Raw genomic sequence first — 19,216 nt, 5'->3', positions numbered from 1 at the left:
GCTGCTCGGATAGATTTCAGAAATCGTGATGCTCTTTTGCGATCTTTAGCTTCATGTAGACTCATAATAAAATTTACTTTATTAAAAAAATAAAGTGCGTTGCGAGTTAACGAAAGTTTTGCATATAAACTGCGAAATATTTTTTTAAAAAAATTATCATCTACTTAGTTTTAACAAAAGTATGCTGCTACGGATCCATTAAATTTGACACTGGCTTCTTGGAAATTAAAAAAAAACATAGAAGAAAAAGTTGAATCTGCTTAACGATTTTCTTAATCTTATTCTTCTATTTTTGTGAGGGTTTGATGATATTAGAACTCCATTATTTAAATTTTCTGGCAACGTAATGAGGATGATCGAATTCGTTTTTCAGACAGTATACTGAAACTGGAGCAGGTTAACTACTTTGAAGAGTGAAAATGTACATAAGATAGAACGTGTAGGAAGAGGAGTGTAGATGTGTTTTGACACTTGAGCAGTTGTTTTCACATTAATATGCTTTAGTTGGCGATGATGCACTTTCAATGTGTACTATATGTAGGACGTTTTGAATTTATGAGTTATAGCTGTAGTAAATGTGCATCTCCAGTTCACACATTGGTGCTTTTTTGTGTATGTATGCGTGAAGCTAAGCGAGTAGTCTGTACTTTGTCATACCTAGAAGTCTTAGTCTCCGCAGTAGTGAAGATAAGGGATGACAAAAGACTTCTTTGTAGCCAGTTGCCCGTGTTCCGATGTGCATGTGCTTTATGGCTGTGAAATAGACACCGATTAGCATAAATTAATTTGGTCACAACCCTCCAGCCATCTACCACTCACCCAGTCCACCCCACATGGGGAGTACCCGGATTATCTCAGCGCACAGCGCCTCCTGCCCGACGTAAATGGTCGCATTAAAACAACAAATGTCTGCTGTTAGCACGCCTGAGATATGAGGTAGACTTTCTCGTCACTTAGAAGGCGTTCCAACACAAGTAACCGCTCTCGGGGTTATCTTATAACTCTTTTGCTAAGGCAAATGGAAAGGAGAATTAAATTTGGTCGCTGACAAATTTACCTTTCCGCCAAAAGCCGCATGCTCCCATAAACAGCATACCGCCTAATTTGGAGTAAATGTGTTGTCGTGTGCGGAACTCGATGAATAACATTTTGCAGCTGAAGATCCTTCCGTGATTCCTACGTAGTGCTTTTGATGCCACGATGAGATTTGTAATTCGCCAGTTCTCTGAAAAATTCCTCTTCTCCTCCGTGGCCTGTGGCGCTTGTTAGTCGCTAAGGAACGCAATGGAAAAGCAATAAACGCTGCAGTTAAAAGGAATAATTTCTGTCTTTATGACTGTGTGCATATAAATATATAATAATTTACAAAATTTCTTCCCTTCTTTAGCAAAGTGAGGCATGAGTGAACGTTACAAGTCTTTCAAGAATACTTTCTTCACTTCCAACTGGTCTATGCGTGGATTGTTAGCGTTTACTGGTTTCATTTTTATCACAGCTTATTCGAAAATATTTACTTCGATAGCGTGGTATTTTAATAGACATCCGGAGATATCTTTTTCTGCACTGTTGTTTGTTGAACTTTATCTGGTCCTATTTATTTGTACTGCTCCACCATTTCAATAAATAATTAATTCAGTTTTTTCCTATGCAGTTTCTTTCCTTACATATGTACGGAAAGCTATATATTGATTGCGTACTAAACATTATTTTATGGAATTTTTTTCACACAGTGACCGACTTAGTCGGTCTCGGCGAGGGGTATGCTGTTTTTTCTCCCAGAAACTTTGGTTTTTCAAAAAAAAAAACAGACAAACTAAAAAATGACATTTATTTTTATAGACAAACATTTATTTTTATCCATATAGCCCTTCCTACAAACATAACCATCCCACATTGGCCCTTTTCATCCTATATTTTGGGAACCATGTCAACAGGACGAGTATAAATGTGGAGAGGGAAACTGCTTAGCTCAATCGCTGGGAAAAATCGAAGGTGTTTCTTTACTCATTTAAATGTAATAAATGCAGGGACGCTGTGATCTTCATCGGACCCACGTACACGGAGATTATTCTGGAAATACAGTATTTAAGGATGACTCACACTAAAAGTAATCAACCTAAAAAACGTTTACAAAGAAACATAATGATTGTACATAAATGTTAATTGGCTGCATTAGGAGGAATCTTGGGCAAAAACCAAAATTAGCTTGTCCCTAATATTAAAAAATAAACAACATAACTGTTGTACGTTGGTACTTTCGCCTCAGTTGTGGAGGCAAGCGCTGTATCTTCCCACATTTCTCTCCATAATCCATCACTGCTATGAATTTCTTTAGAAATAAGACCGAAATACTAATATAAAACTTATATTAGGTTAAGATTAGGCTTTTTAAATTATTTAATGCATAGGTTTAACTGATAGTATAAACTTCTTGGTATCTATGAAAGCTTAGCTCTCATTACCCTTTATCAAATACCGTACGCAAGCAAGAAAAAACAATCCTTATTAAATAATACATTACCTTATTACATTAACTAATTCATTACTTGAATTCTATTTATTTATACATATACAACCAACTATATTGGAGTCTCGCTCTGTTATGTATATTAATTGTTAAATAAATAACTAAATTAATTAATTAGAATGATAAGATCTTTTCTTCTGGCCCTCTTAGGTAGGGAAGATTACACTACAAAAGATTGGCCTGACGTAGCCCAGTGGTCAGGAGCGAGAGTGCATAGCACGCGTTCCTTGAGTGGACCGGGGTTCAAGCCCGTGACTACTAAATACGATAAATATTTGTATTGACGATTTATTGTAAACTCTACTGACTTGGTTGTCGTGCCGGAGTATAAACAGAAAATTTATTTATTTATTTTATTTATATACTCAATAGTGTACTCTCGATACCACTGAGCGTATCCTGCCATAAGGCGACTCTTATTAATATACATCGTGGAGCTTGAACTCCTATATGTCAGGAATTCAAGCTTACGCTATGCCATCAATATGTAGTTCGCGCTTTCAGCTGGTCGGCACATTATAAGGGTGAGTGGTCAACCCTCCTATTCTCTACACAGAGTAGCATATTTTGTAAGCGGCGGGTAACATCCGGAAGTTGTCGCTGACTAATGTCTCCCCTCCCCGCAAGTCACTGATTTCAAATTAAGGATGGCAAAACTTATCGCGCTTATGAACTTTATGACAGAAGGGTAAAAGACTAATAAGCATCCTTTAGTATTATAACAGTTAGAGTTTTACAAAGTTTTAAGCTGTTTTGAAGAGAGTCTTTCTTTCCACACTCGACATATGTATTTTCCTCCCGCCCCTCTTTTTCGATCGCATTCTTCAACGAGTGTGTATGCCCATGCTGCGGCTTGAAGTGGCTTTTTTTAGAGAACAAGCTAATGTTCGTTTGAAGTACGTAGAGAGTATCGCTGCCGTGTATCGAATTTCATCTTTTACACGCATTTCAACTTAAATGGTAATTTCTGGAGGTCGTCATCGTTACCAGCCAGTATGCAGAAGTGATGAAATGCTAGTAAACCTTATTCTCGTCAGGCTAGCCGTTTGACTTCCATGCACCACTTAGAGAATTAGATTTAAAGGCTGTTAACATATATGCACACCACTAAGCATACGGCCTCCCGTAAATGGACAGGCCAAGACCGGAAGATTAATCCTTCTTGGTGACTACCCTTCACGTCCTCGATGGTTACTGTGCAGGCCGGTAACTGCGATGGCCAGGACTGAGTCTGGAGTAGAATGCAAGGACATGTTTACCAGAGTTATACGGCTGACAGCAGGATTTATAACTGGGCGCAGCAAAGAGCACTTACGCAGTGTAACTGGAGCGTAATCATTAACTTTAGTAAATAGTAGTAACACTAGAAACTCAGCTTTGTCGTAATGGCTGTACTATATAATTTTCCTCCCTTCGCACTTTATAATGTCTCCTTTTTCTTGAGTCGTGTGTTAAGTTTTTTAGCGCATGCTTGGAATTAGCGATTTGTTATCCTCGTTAACCTCTTTAGCCTCCCGATATCTTTATGGGAGTTCCTTCAAATGACTTCGTTCCTGAACTGAAATCCCCCTCCCCCCAAACACACTCGGTGAGTTCAGAATGACAGGCGAATCTTTCTGCATTTTTAATCCGCTTGGAGTGCTTATTTAAGCAATATGTTTTTACCATCGTTGTGATATACATATAGGATTCAGGATTCGCACTGGTCAGTTTACTAGTTAGCAGCTTTTTATTGGAAATCAATAAAAAATCAATATTTAATTTATATAATTAATTAATAACGAGCGTGATGTGTACTAAGTTTGTTATGGTTGTAACAAATTAGATTGTAATGCAGCAGTGCGTGGAGATTAAAAAAATGTTATCTGCACTTTCACTGGAAGTGACTGTTAAATCGGACTATTATTTATAACATGTTTTGGTAAGCGAGTGCCGCTGCTGATCGCTGTCCTCCTTGGATTAATCTTCTCTGTGCAGTCTGGAACTTTTTCCCCCCTCTTGAATCAGATTAGAAGTAATACGAGTATAACGATTAATATCAACAATCGAATGTAGAATCAATGCGTGACGTGTGGAATTCATTGGCAGCACATAATCACTGGGCTACGGACGGCCTCTGGTCAATGGCTTAACATTAACTGTAGGAAACCTCGAACCTTTGGGATTTGTAACCTCCAGTTTAGCAATGTGCAGCATGAAATGCCTTTCAGGTGTAAATAACGAGTCAATTGTCAGAACGTTCTTAAATTCTGCAACAGACCCATCCTTTCTGCTTTTCACATATCTTCAATGCTCAGTAGACGATTATATTCGTAGTAATCTTATTCCCTGAAATTTACTTAGGCCTCTTGAATATCTTTCTTATGCTAAATGTTTCAAAAATTACATTCCGCTCTACGGTCAGGAGACTCAAACACGTAGCCTACTGTCCATTTTTTGTGGCACCCACAATAATAACATAATTATATGAAGTATAAATAGAATTCTAATATTACAATTCTAATTATAAATAATTATTTATAATGTAGAATTCTTGAATCTCTACAGTGTAGCGATCCAATAATTTTTAAAATTCATTAATTAACGTTTAAAAATCAGTTTGCAAATCCTTTAATGTACTACAGTCACATAATTCCGGTGTATCGTATACAGTTCCTTTCTGGGAATCATAACACAAAGAATAATATCACTTTTATAAACAGTTTTCTTTACGTCGCTATCCATTATGGTGAATTTGTGTAGTGTAATGTGACGTGATTTTCTTTTTTGGGGGAAAGAGGAAAATAAAAGCAATAAGTACTTTTAATTGATAATCTCTTTTCAGACTCTGGCGATTAATTGTACGATTCAATTTTTCTGTTTTTTAGAGAGTTTTATTACATACAAATGGAGAAATACGCCAGACAAGCCATAACAGAAGGTGTCAAAAATCCAGAAGATTTAAGAGTCACTGCTGATTCCGAACTGCTACGTGTTCTCAACCTCCACTACAACCGCAATAATCACATTGAAGTAAGTATATTTTTAGAGATATATTGAAGTTAGTACACCGGCGCCCAAAACCTAAGGAACAAACACAAAAATGTAAATAAATCAAAAACTTTCCATTAGATTATAACAAAAGGTTAGCGAGATGTTCGTTTTAATGTAACCCTGATAACTCGTGTGCACTGCACAAATGTCGATCTGAAATTACATTCAACTATGTAAATGAGTTCATAAACGGCAAACTCATGAAAACACGCCATAATACAGAGCCACATAAACTTCTCATGCTGAGAATTAATTAATGCTCGCAGCATCAATTTCCATTCTTGTGTAAGTGCTGAAGCAAGCCGAGTGAAGTTTCTGAGATGAGAGGATGGGATCCGTGAATGGCCAACTTCCTGCCTAGAGCATCTCAGGCGCGCTCTATTGGAATAAGATCAGAGGATCTGACTGGCCTTTTGAAAACGCTCATTATAAGAAAGTTGGGAATAATTGCCCCAGAAAAAGGGCGAATATGAAGATCAAGAACCTCATCTTGATAACTTTACATTTGTGAGAGTTCCCCAGTGGAAACATAAAATCCGTGTAGCTGTGGTGAGAAATTTCAGCCCACGCCATTAAACCACGTTCGCCAGCCATGTCTCTTTCCGCAGTGCCAGTCGGATGGAATCTCCTTTCTTCTCTGAGTGAATGTTGGTCGAGAATCTGATCGTAAACTGCATCCTAGTCCACAGTGAAGAGCACGACGACTCATTTCTCCTGGATTAAGTCGAATGCTGCCGACACCAATTCAAACTGACTGTTTTGTGCGTAGGGTTAAAGAGAACAGAAACAGTTGGTAGTCGTGCATCAAGTCCCCTCTCGTGAAGTCTTCTATAGACATAAGCCATATTACTTAGACACGAGCCCTCCTGTAAATCTGAAGTGAGTTTCTGTACTATGAAGTCTCCATGGAGACTCATAATTACGACCAATGTGGATGACATGAGAACGGCCATGGGTAAGTCTTAAAAATATAGTTTAAAATTTGAAACTGGATCGACAGTCTGCTTAACAATGCTGTGAGTCACATTCAACTACGTGAATGTGACTCACTTGGGCTTGACTTCCTCCTCACTGCAGGCTCCTCATTGCTCCCTACTTCAAAGAATTATCCAAACATTGTGTTTATGACATTTTAAGAACGCTTCGTTTCCTTGAAATCGATAGTACGATGCGAAATACACAGGTTCCGAAAACAGTATGTTTTTGTCTGGTTATCTAATTCGCATGTTGTAACAGATTGTACTGAGCTTTATATACCAGCTCAGCGATTTTCTTGTCGCAGTTTTATTTGGATTTAAAAAAGTATTCGCGTATTTTTTGTGTTTGTTCCTTTTTTTTTTTTTTTGTTTTGTTTTGTTTCTTGTCATGATATATACACTGAGTGATCACTGAATTATGACCACCCCTATGAAAGGTGAATGGGACCCGTTGACCACGTGAGATACGAGAGCGTGGAGTTAGTCGACCTACGTAGCATAGATAAGGTGTCAGTGATTCAGTAGGTAGCAAAATTCCGAACGTGATGACTAAAAGGAAGGATTTATCGGACTTTGATAAAGGACAGATTGTGGGTGCCTGACAAGCTGGTGCCTCGATTTCCCAAACGGCTGAACTGGTGGGGTGTTTGAGAGCCACCGTAGTTAAAGTGTACCAGGACTGGCGTCAAAATGGACAAACAACGACCCGACGGCAAAACTGCAAAGGTCAGCGAAAGGTTGATGTTAGAGGTGAGCGCCAGGTCCGGCGACGCGAACAGGCGCAGCACTGTTGAAGAGTTGACTGCCCAATACAACATGGCCCAACCCGGAACAATATCTGGCATGACCATACGTCGCGCACTCACACGATGGGCTATACCAGCAGATGACCCCTACGGCATTCTCTCCTAACCAAGGTTCATCGGCGTAAAAGACTCGCCTGGTGCAAAGAGCATGCAAGTTGGACGTTAGAAGGCTGGAAGAAGGTGTGCTGGTCGGATGAGTCACGTTATTTACTCCACACCATGGATGGTCGTGTACGGATTTGGCGTCAACAACATGAGGCTCTTGATTCATCATGCATGGTATCAAAAGTGCAGGTGGTTGTATGGTGTGGGGCATGTTTCACTGGCAGGAACTTGGACCCCTGGTTCAAGTTCCTGCCAGTAGTCGCAGGGGCAGGTTAGGTTTTTTGAGGGTTCATTTAGCCGAAAAGTATGCATTTCATTTTAATATCTTCAAAGAGCATAATAAGAAATTGTTAAATAATTAAGTAATTAAGAAGACCCGAAGATTCCACACCAAGTGCGCTCCTGAACGAAATTGTTCAGATGTTTTTTTTTTTTTTTTTTTTTGCAATATATATACTTTGAGCGACCAGTTTATTTGATGCGCCTACCTAACGAGTAGTCTCCCCTTTAGCTCTCAGAACAGCCTAGATTGACCGTGGCATAGACTTAACGAGTTATTGAAATGGTGCTGATCCATATTATGAATGACTCACTTTGTTTCCCAGAGGATTAATTAGATTAAGATTTGGTAATTGGGGAGGCTACCGCAGTAGGGTTACTCTATTGTTCCTGGAACCAGTTCCTCACATTCTGGACTTGTGTCATGGCCCATTATCCTGTTCCTTCATGGCCGCAGATGGATACACTATGGCCATAAAGAAATGCGGCTGGTCGGAAATAATCTTCAGATTTGGACCTGTGGTATTGAAATGTTGTTCCACTGGTACACGTCTGTACCAGTGGAACACACTGCGTACTCATTGGGACAGCCTACCGTGTATCACGAAAACACTTTCAGGTGTTAGCACCTGAGTTGTAGGGATTCCATGAACTCATGCTGTTTTTGCCATATTATGTTGCTTCCACCCATCATCGTGAAACAGCAGCAACCGGGATTCATGAGAGCAGGAAACGTTTTTCCTTGGCAATCCATGTTTGCGTTACTGAGCCCGCTCTAACTGTACCTTCTTGGTTTTTTGCTGACAAGAGTGGAACCCGTGTCGCAGCCGGTGTGGTCGTCAGTTGTTATACTGCATCCATAACAAAGTACGACGACTTGTGTATTCTGTATTCTGAAATGCCCCTTTGGTTACTACTGTTATACTATGCTATCGTTAGACTGACTACAGCCTTTCTGCTATCCTTCAAAAATCTTGTCAGCTTCCGTTGGTATCTCGCATCGATGAGCTGTCTCCAACCTCCGGATCCCCGTTGGCTGGATGTTATTCGATTATTGTATTGGACCAATCTCGATACACCCGAGACACTGTTGTACGTGAAAACACCTGCAGTACTACAATATCCAAGATGCCCTTACTAGTGCGTCTTGCACCGACTACCATGCTGAGTTAAACGTGCGATTTAAATCTTTAGTCACTTAAATCTTTCGTCTTGCCCGTTCTCACACTGAACCGCACACACATAGCATCTCTACGCATCTGCCCACCTGCTATCGCATGGTACCAACCACTAAAGCGTGATGCTATTATTGAAGGGGTGCTCCATTTCACAAAAAGTGTAGGCTAAATAATAGGCACTGTGTGTACACAATTGTAATGATAATTATTGTGGCTAAGTTAGTCGCTCTCAGGTAAAAGTTGCCTGTTTTTTTTTTTGTTTTTTTTTCCCTCTCCTTGCGGAAACGAGTTTTTCGTCCGCCAAACAGTTAACCGGTTAGAAAAACACACGCAACTACAAACAAAAAATATATATATTGATGCTTTATAGCCTTAGTGCTTTGGGCCTAACATATATCTAATAATAATAATTATTAGCAATAATAAGAATACTTGAAGAAGTTGGTTTATGCATGAGTACTGCACATCATTTTTACTACCCAGGTAGTATGACTGCATCGTTTAACCATATCTCATATTGTGGATCCACCTTCACAACGAGTGACCAATACTTCGGTCACTCGTTGTGAAGGTATTCACAATATGAGATATAATTAAACGATGCATTCATACTACCTGGGTAGTAGAAATGATGTACGTGCAGTACCCATGCATAAACCAACTTCTTCATACTGTTAGCATTTAGCCAAGAAATATTTTTAGAATAAGAATACTTTATTGGAAAATTTTAAAAAGTGCAAACAGGTTAATTCTGATTAATTTTAATTACAAATAAAAATTCGAAAAACAGTCATAAACTGCCGTACGCTGTGCTCAAAAAATGGAATTAAAAAATCCTATTCTTTATTCTTAACTTGGATTGGAATGTGAATAAAATAAAGTGCAGTTTCATTACTTATTACTTGGTATGGCATGCTTACTTCGATTATATAATTAGGAATTTTTACTATTTGTCAACCAGTTTTGTGTCAGATGCGAATTCTCTTCCTCTCACTAGAACCAACTACCACCCTGTACGTTGCATTTTATGTAGGGAGGCTCCTGGACGCTACTTTCACCTCCGCTTTGAAAAACTGCGATGATAAAGAACCCTGTAAAAATAGCCTGAAATGAGTGTAGTGCCATGTTTGTGTAATGTGTGTGTGTACGTTACATAAAACTGAAAAAATACCGAAAAGTATTCTTTTATCATTTTTATGCAAAACACTGAAGAATACATTAAGTTTTATACGCCATTTCGGAGCATAAATAGAAAATTTATTTAATTTTACGGATGCTGATTCGACAGTAAATTCAGCCCCATTGATAGTTCATTTCTGTTTTTAAAGCTTTCGATTTCTTATCTTTAACACTTGTTTGTTTTATAGTAGAAAAATTGGCATTGTTAAAAAAAAAAAAAGTGTATTGACTGGTTCCTTTTTGTTTCGCAGGCACCTGAAAGCTTTCGATATGTCGTTGAGCAGACACTACGAGAATTCTTTAAGGCTCTTTTGGCGGGCAAAGATCAAGAACAGTCGTGGAAAAAGGCTATCTACAAGGTGATCGCCCGGATGGACGATAATGTTCCAGAGTACTTCAAATCGCCTAATTTCCTGGAGCAGTTGGAGTGAAGGAATCTGATTTTTAATGGAAGCTTCAAGGGATCTGATGAACTGTTGCCCTAACAGCAGATGCCTAAACCCACACTTGTTACATCCAACCCAACTGCACCGTCGAGTGCAGTCACCGAAGTTGCTAAACAGATTGTTAAAGGAACGATCTTTTACATTTTACAGGTGGTTGTGTTTATGATTAGGCCTGCTTTTACTTAGATACACACTTCATTCTCAAATCGAGAGTCGAGACTGTGCCTTCAAGAGAATGCTTCGTAGTGCTTGACTGAGGAAACTCGTATCACCAGATGTCGCTACAAGCTGAACAATGTCTTCTTTCCAGATGATCAACCAAACTGGGACTTTTTTCTGTTTCGTTGTTTTAGACCATCCTTTACAGTGTAAATAGATTGATGGCACTAAAATCGAGTGTCAAACAAAAGACTGAACTTGTTTTCTTGTGTGTCACTCTTGACCCAGTGAAAGTGCTGAATAGAGGAATAGCTCCCAATTGTTAGGTGGATAATCTGCCCAGCGCCGTGAAGCAGAACAAAAAAACCAGAACTGTTTCTTTTACATGCACTTTTATACAAGTACTGCTTCATTCTCGAAGTGGTGTTTAAATTTCTGAGTGGTTTTGTGTAAATTAGTCCTGAATCTTATTACAACGCATGATGAGTGGCCTAGTCACAATTTCTCCCTGCCGGGGTGCATAGCCTATCGGGTTCCACCCTGGCGTCACTGTCTTTTTAGTTTGTGCACCGACTTCCTTCGTAGTGCTAAGCACTGTAGTATTCCAAAAAAAAAAAAAAAAAAAAAAAAAACCACAAAAAACAAAGATGTGATGGTGATTTTTAAACGTTGAAAATAGAATGAACTATGCATTTTTCCATATCTTTAACAATCTGCCATTCACGTAAATGGTGAATATTTTCATATCGAAGACTGAACATCTCGTGTATTGTGCTAGTATCATATAATGTTTACAAATTTTACATTATTTTTCTTGTACGGAGGGTTTTCGTGAGTTGATAATCAAACTAATAGTACTGTAAAAATGCTAAATACCAAAGTAGGTGTTAGCAACCCTTCCTTCTCACCAGACGGAGTGGCTGCTTCGGAGCAAACCAAAGTCCTGCCCAGATCATAAATAGTCACACCATCAGTAGCATAAGCTAGTCATAGCCCCCATTTTTCCTTCTAATTTATTAATTTTTGCTAACAGATAAGGAAAAGGAGGCTTCAGTCAGTTGTTCGAAGAAAAGTATATATATATATATATATAATGATTTGCGTTTCTTTGCTTTCGTTTGCTCACTCGAAGGCAGCCAGCGTCTGGTGATCATCGGAGGAAGGCTCTCTTCACATCCCGGCTTTAAGGTCATCTAGTCAAAGAATCTCTGTTTAATCTCTGTTTTCTAATGCTGTTAACGTACAGATTTCTGATTCTGACATCTGCTCACAGTGACCTTGTAATTCTGTTCATGGTGCTGCCTGCGATCTACGGTGATATTCACCTATGCACCAGACGTTTTGCTAGAAAGATTCAAGACGACGTCTCGGCACCCTCGAGGTGTGTTTCGTCTTGGCTGAACCAATATTTTCCGAAGCTCACCCAAACACATCAACATAACCAAGCTTTCTCCATAATCAACAGACTTGCAGTTATCGCACCAAAGATTTGAATTAGATTCTCGAACAGCAGTTTGTACGTTCGCACGCTGTTTTGTTACTGTGATGGCGGACAGCCTACCGCGTAGAGTTAGCAAGAAATTAGCAAATGGCACAAAATGTGGACCTGGTAGGTCTTTGTCCAAGAAGGCGGGTAAAAGAGGAGTGTTCGCTGTAGGGAAGATGGCTTCTGTTTCCACTGTAACCGGCACATCGTTTTCGACTACAATCTTAGACGCTTCCGCTGTTTGCTGAATAAAAACAAGCGGCAGCCCAGTGGCTGCCCCGAAGGTTGCAGAAGGATTTATTTCTTTGTAGAAGGCAGTGAGACTTTTGATCGTCAACTTGGCTGGAGTGTTTAGGGTAGCTGTATGTGTGTGCGTGCGCGCCTGTGTGCGTGCGTCTGAAAGCTTAAAGGCGAGGGACCAGTTTCTTAGTTTCGAGTAGTACCTAGAAGATTCCCCCAGAGTGGGAACGTTCCAACATATGTGATATGTATCATTTGATCTTTCAGCCACGCATTTCTCTTGGTGGCACGCATTGTTTTGTCATATTTCTCATAGGAAGTGAAGCATATCGCAAATATGCATGATCTGCACAAACTTGCCTTGCCCTCCTTTCTGCCGTCGTGATTTCAGTGTGCCTGTTCTGCATTTCTTTTTATGCACGTTAAACATTCAGAATGGTTTTTGATAGAAAACAAAACGAGCAAAGAAGGGATTTCCTTTTTCTTAAGGGAATACCCCTTTGGTATTAGCTACTCTGCCGCAGTAATATATCCGAGCCTTATCCGGATTTGTCTGGTTGGTGTGGGCCGGCGTTTCGACCCGTGAAGCAGAAGTCCCAGCATATTGAAGCCAAAGCATAAGGCCAGGTTTATGACATAAGCACTGGATTTTTTTTTATTATTTTTTTTTTATTGAGCATCTTCACCATTCCCAGATAGAAGTATAATCGGAAGCTTCGCAGATTCCTGTTGCAGAAATATGTAAAGCATTCAATTATTATGATTAAAGCTTTTTTAATTGAATAAATTTAAGAATCTCTTACCTAGAATTCGGATGTATAGTGAAATTTCGTATTTAAATTATAAAAAAAAAAAAAAAATGATCTTACAGAAATTTCGAGTCAACTGCGTCTTTGTGGGATGGGAAAACAAGTATCCCACGTCTTTCGAGATGTTCTGAGACTGTTTAGAGATGCAATGCCCCCATTCCTGCAGATGCAGTTTTCACGAATCCTATTCGAAACAAAACAGTTCTAATTAATATTGTATATAATCGAACCGCACAAAAAATGAAGATTAGAATTCCAGGAAAGAGATGAATGATTTGTATTTTTTCACTATGACTCTTATACCGAGCATCAAGCCAAAAATTAGGTGCTATTGCATTGTGTTGCTGCTAGTGACGAAGTGAACACATTGAAGAGGAACGAAAGAGATTTACGAAGGAATATTCCTTAAATTGGTTTCCACCATCGATACTAGTTTGCATATTAAATGTTGTATGCTACCGTTGAGCGCCAGCATCAAGTTTGCTGACGTCATCGTTAGAAGGTTAGAGAAGGACACCTCATAAAGTCGGCTCATGTTGACACAGAAACTGTCTCCATCATCTTTTGTCAAAAGATGTAATCACGTCCGCACGGTAATTGTTTCCCACTTTAAGTCGTCGCCGCAGCTGTTAATTAAGGACATCCTGACTGTATGTCCTTCTCTGTCTTCTGTGGGAAACGTCTCTGGCACAGCGGCACCAAGTCTTGACCTCAAGGTCATGGGATAAATCGACAGGAAACCTGTAGACGGTTTCCTTTTTCGAAACTTTTTTCCTGACACTTATGTCTTCCAGTTGCAAACCAATTATAGTCTGCACATGCGTCACCTAGTGGATCAAATGTTTCAAGATAATAAGCAGACTATGCCGTAAGTAAATTAACTAAGTCTAATAGCCTGCGTGCAGGCAAATAGGAGAGGTTGTTAAGATCGTTATTAACTATGCAGTATTTTATAATTGTGGAGAAGATTGGCAAGAACCTTGAAGGACAAACCAGTAGATGTGTTCGCAGCGTCACTCGCTCAACATTGCATAGGAATGTGTCATTAGACGAAGCAATTAGTGCTAGGGGACTTTTAAGTAAGAAGTGTCTGAATTTATTTTTACCATAAATTATTTTAAAGAGCAGAATTGTAAAAGTGCATCGTCTTTCGGACGAGATTTTCAATATTTAATGGAATCGAAAGAACACCGAACCTTCATAACAGTTTTCCAAGAGAGGACACTTATCATTAAGCCCAAATTATATTCGATTAGTTAGGTTCAGTGTGTCCTGTTTTGTTCTTTTTTTAGGTTATTTATGTTCGTAATAAAGTTTGTGTTGCTGTTATGGAGAATCAAGTTCCTTTCTTTTTATTATTAACGCAAAGAAATCTTGTTAGAGTGTTTTTAAAATGAAAAGTCAATAAACCAAAGTACTCCACTGTGTAAACAAAGTATTTGCTGAAGGATGTACGAAAATAAAATGCTGTGATCACCTGTTTATATATCTCTGTATATCTGTCTATATATCTATATATATATAATATATATGGCTGGCTTCACTGGTCAAAACTGCCTCTTTATGTGATACTTTTGTTGTTTACAAATGTTCTTGTTTTTGTGAATCCTTTTTTAGTCAAAATACAACGGAAAAATAATGGGAGTTGGTCGACCAACCCGGTAGCGTAATTTAACGTATCCCTCTCACACCTACTCCCGTACATTCCAGTAGTTTCAAATCTGTGGTGTTGACATTCCATTTGCTATGTAATGATAATACATCTCTAGAGGTTGTAGCTGTTTTTTTTTTTTTTTTTTTAATTAACGTTCTAGCACCATAAAGTCGTAATTGTCCCTCGGGAAATGGGAATTCAAATACGGTTTTCTGATATTACGAGATCAAATTGTTTTTATGGAGCAGATCTGCCGGGATGGTGCTGCCATCCAGGCACGACCCATACCGTATGGTGCTGCCCCCTATGGAAGTACCCGGCCTCCATTTTCTTGCGAGAGCCGTTAAGTAGAAGGCTCTATACAACATAGTAAGTGCCTTGCCAAGTGGTCCACCCAGCTATATTTTGTCTGCAACCTTTTCTGTGATATTAGGCAGCGAGTTATGGGGATACAAAACGTGCCTGTGGTTGGGCTATCAAGTTAGAAAAAGTGATCAGTACAATGCACTGACAACGTATCAGATAAGACTGTTTTAATGATATGCGTGATGCATAAAGCAAATATTTATAAATAAACAAATATATATATATATATAAATGTCCTTTGTGAAAACTACTGTGAGTGTGTCTCAATTTTCCAGTTTCACACATCTAACTCGCCATACAAAATGTAAATAAAAATATATATATATATAATTAAGCCTTAAATTGTTGTTTAGATGTATATAAAGTTGACTGTGGAAATTTTCCACTTCGGTTTCCGTTTCATATGGTCCATAAATCTTGCGAAGATTTGCAATTCCCGTTTCCCGCGCGACCTTTGCCACTTTGTGGTGACCACGAACAGAGAGAGAGAGACAATGAAACTTGTGTGTGTGTGCTGTGTATTTATAACAGAACAAAGAGCACTTTTATTATTATTAATATTATTAATTCTGTATTATTATGTATACTTCTTTGAGGTTAAGCAATCTTTAATTTATTACTGAATGTTTATTTAACGTGCACTTCACTTTCCAGTAATGTGTACATGTACGTCACTTGCTGTATGTAAACGTTGCACATCATCATCAAAATCAGAAATGTAAAATCACTGGTTAGACATTTAGGAGTGAATAGATTTAGCGATTCTAACATGTACCTTTTTCTATGTCCATCTTTTTTCTCCCTTTGGAGTCTCTATTGTACGGTATTCTCTCGTAAGAATACTTAAATCTTATGTCGAAAGAATGGTATTTATTACTTACGATTTCCCAAATCCTGACTGTTCAGCAGATTTTCATATTTTAAGGAAATATATACCGCTATTTATTGGCAATCATGTGAGAGTCAGTAATCGCTGCATAGTGCATAACGTACATGTCCTTCTGATCTTAGCTCAAATAAAATGATTTGTAACAAATGTGGTTCTTTTTGTTCTTCTACCCACAATTTCATTTTTGTCAACTTTCTAGTTGCATAAACAGAGCACTGTTGAAATCACGAGCAAAATACAAATCTACCTTTTAAATCCGAATAGTTGCTCATTTTCTATGAGCAAAATTTTCATTACAATTTATTTACGAACATCTAATTGTAGATTAAATTTATTCAGCAGCCTGAAGTACTATTTGCATTCCAATCCAGTTAACCATTGCTGATACTTCGTGGATGAACAGTACAAACAATAATAATAAAAATATGGGGTTCTATCAGTAAAATATGGAGAACAGAAAATGGCCTACAGCCTGGAAAAAAGAGCGTTAGATTTGCATAACTATTTTTATTGTAAGGTCGATTTGCCTGTTTTGCTGGATGAAAACTCCGAGTTTACGAAAACATTTCGTACACGCTTCATCAGACACCGACTAGTTCGGCGACTGTATGAAAACAGTTTTGCTCAATCATTTAGATGCATTTTTTGTGTATCTAATAACAGTCATCCATCCGGTAGCACAAATTCTAGGCACTTATGCAAATCTAACGTCGGTTATCTCGATCCTAAATATATTTCAAAATAATTCAAAATCCTGATATAGGAATGTTCCAGTATTTTACCTCTTTCCAACAAGTACTTTGAGTGATATATGACCTTAATCATCCTGTTATCCTCTAAGAGCTGGGAATATATTTCTGTACTGCCCTTCTCAGTGGCAGGAATTATTCTCATAAGCCTGAAAAAAAAAAAAAAAAAAAAAAGGTGAGAAATGTCTCATAAGAATGAAGCAAATTAACAAATTTTAAGAACTGATATTTTATTATGTCGATGTAACTGCGTTCATAAGAAAACTGAATGTAATTAAAATTACAGCTGCGTCTTCGTGGTCGCGATTCAGTTCCTCTTTAGTAACACTCATTTCTTTCACCGCTTTTGTATCTCATAGGTAATGAGGTCAATATTATAGCAGAGATCATAGACAAGCAGAATGAATCTCAGCATCGTGCCTACGAAATTTTCAGTCTTAATCGTTGAATGTCATACCAACAATTTTACGATGCATGTGATAGTCACATGGTTCAACTTTACAAAGTGAGCCGCAGTCGATACAGTGAAAAGATGGAAGAAACAGGGCAATGTAGGTGTGCGCAATGGTAGACCAAAAAACTGACGGACAGGAATTGCCGATCTTTGAAGAAAGTGGTGAGAGTTCGATTCGCTTTCACTACTTTCCTTTGAAAACGTTATGCTCGAGCTCCAGGATGTCCAGAACTGTCTGTGAGTGCGTCCATGTTCAACATGGGCTTCCATGGCATAGCTGCTGCTGCTGCTGCTCACAAACGAAGAACACCAGAGCTTTACATAGAACATAGGATGTTCGTAGCGATACCTATCCAAATGATCTTGGTCCATGGAACAATAGAAATAGGTCATACAGAGCGAGGAGTCGCGTTACAGACGTCGAGTGCGGGTCAGAAGGAATCTTTATCGTAGTAAAATGTGCCCATAATGAAGTTCAGGGAATACGACGGTTGGCCATGTTTTGGGACGTTAAAACCGATTAAAGTCGGTTTTAGGGCCAAAAACCAAAGTTCAGTCCTACACTCCTTAGCGCTGATACCCTGCCAGTTTTTGTGGAAATGGACCATCGTCACAGCATTATGAAGCTGCTTACCATACAGCGAGCAGTGTAAAATCGTGGTTTGAGGCGAGTTGTCGAGGTTGTTTAAGTTGTCCAAGCTTAAATCCGATCGAACATCGTGATGAACTGAGACGCCGAATGAGGGAGTGGCCAACATACCTCTCTTTTACAGCTGAACTGGCATTGGAGAAGAGATGGGCACAAATTCCTAACCCCTGTTGCAAGGAACTGGTGGAAAGTGTTCCACTACAGATCGATGCCGTTGCAGTGCGACACAAATTAATAAGGGTAACCCTACACCTTAATTTTTTTTAATTAAAAACTCGCGTTTTCTCAAACTTAATTGAGTCTGAATATCTTTCGTAGGACAGTACACTGAGTGGACAGAAATCATGGGACAGCTACCTAGTAACGTGTAGACCCACCCGGATAAGGGCAATCACACAGCGAGGCATTGAGTCCACTAGTTCACGAAAGCCTTCCACAGGTATTTCCATCCATTCTTGCTGCACTGCTGTCCATAATTCCACTGTATTCCTGGGTGGAGGATCCAAAGCTGGAGAGGATCTTTCCACAGCATCGCAAAGATTCTCCACAGGGTACATGTCCGATGAACGGGGAGGCCATTCCATGGTGGTAAAATCTGCGGAATGGTCTACGAGAACCATGTTCTCGTCACCACGGCTCTGTGGGAAGGCGCATTGTCCTGCTGGAAGAGTATTGCCCTTGGGTGCACGATGAAAATGAAGGCAGATGATCTGCAAGGATGGACACGTCACCTGGATCATTCAGAGATGCGTCTAGACATACCAGAGGTCCCAACATGTGCCTGTACATGCCCCAGACTATTGCCGACCGTCCACCTGCCTGAACGGTTCCTTGTTGACATAATTGGTGCATAGCTTCGTGCGGTTTCCACCAGATACGCACCCTCCCGTCCGCTCGAAATAACTAGAAACCGAACTCATGGGACCAGGAGACCCGTCTACAATCACCCAAGGTTCAGTGCCGACGTTCTTTCTCCCAGTTGTAATATCTTTATTGCAATCAGCGAAAATAAGTAAATTTTACATGTATGCCTGATGCAATGCCCATAACAGCAAAAATGCTAGGGGTTTAACATAGAAACGAACTAAAACTCTAAAAACAAAAAATTAAGTTGTAAACACATGAAAACAGATTTTTTTTTTTTTTTTTTTACAATATCAACAAATCAATCAAGAAAAAAACAGTGACAGTCACTCGGTTGAAGATGAGAGCTACTCCCTGATGAGAAGAC

General features: G+C 39.1%; 1 protein-coding gene across 1 annotated transcript in view; it reads left to right on the top strand.

The window, feature by feature from the left end:
* Positions 1–11,298, top strand: part of pros (homeobox protein prospero) — a 174,774-nt gene extending 163,476 nt beyond the window's left edge. The window contains exons 5-6 of the mRNA XM_090369603.1: positions 5,395–5,539; positions 10,336–11,298. Coding sequence (XP_090225729.1) covers positions 5,395–5,539; positions 10,336–10,515 — 325 coding nt within the window. The 3' untranslated portion in view covers positions 10,516–11,298. The remainder of the gene's footprint in view (positions 1–5,394; positions 5,540–10,335) is intronic.
* The last annotated feature ends 7,918 nt before the right edge of the window (positions 11,299–19,216 follow it).

The sequence above is a fragment of the Mastigoproctus giganteus genome, chromosome 3 (genome assembly GCF_048544385.1).
Source record: "Mastigoproctus giganteus isolate SK-2022 chromosome 3, ASM4854438v1, whole genome shotgun sequence".
Classification (NCBI taxonomy): domain Eukaryota; kingdom Metazoa; phylum Arthropoda; class Arachnida; order Uropygi; family Thelyphonidae; genus Mastigoproctus; species Mastigoproctus giganteus.
This window is presented reverse-complemented; position numbering and strand designations above follow the sequence as displayed.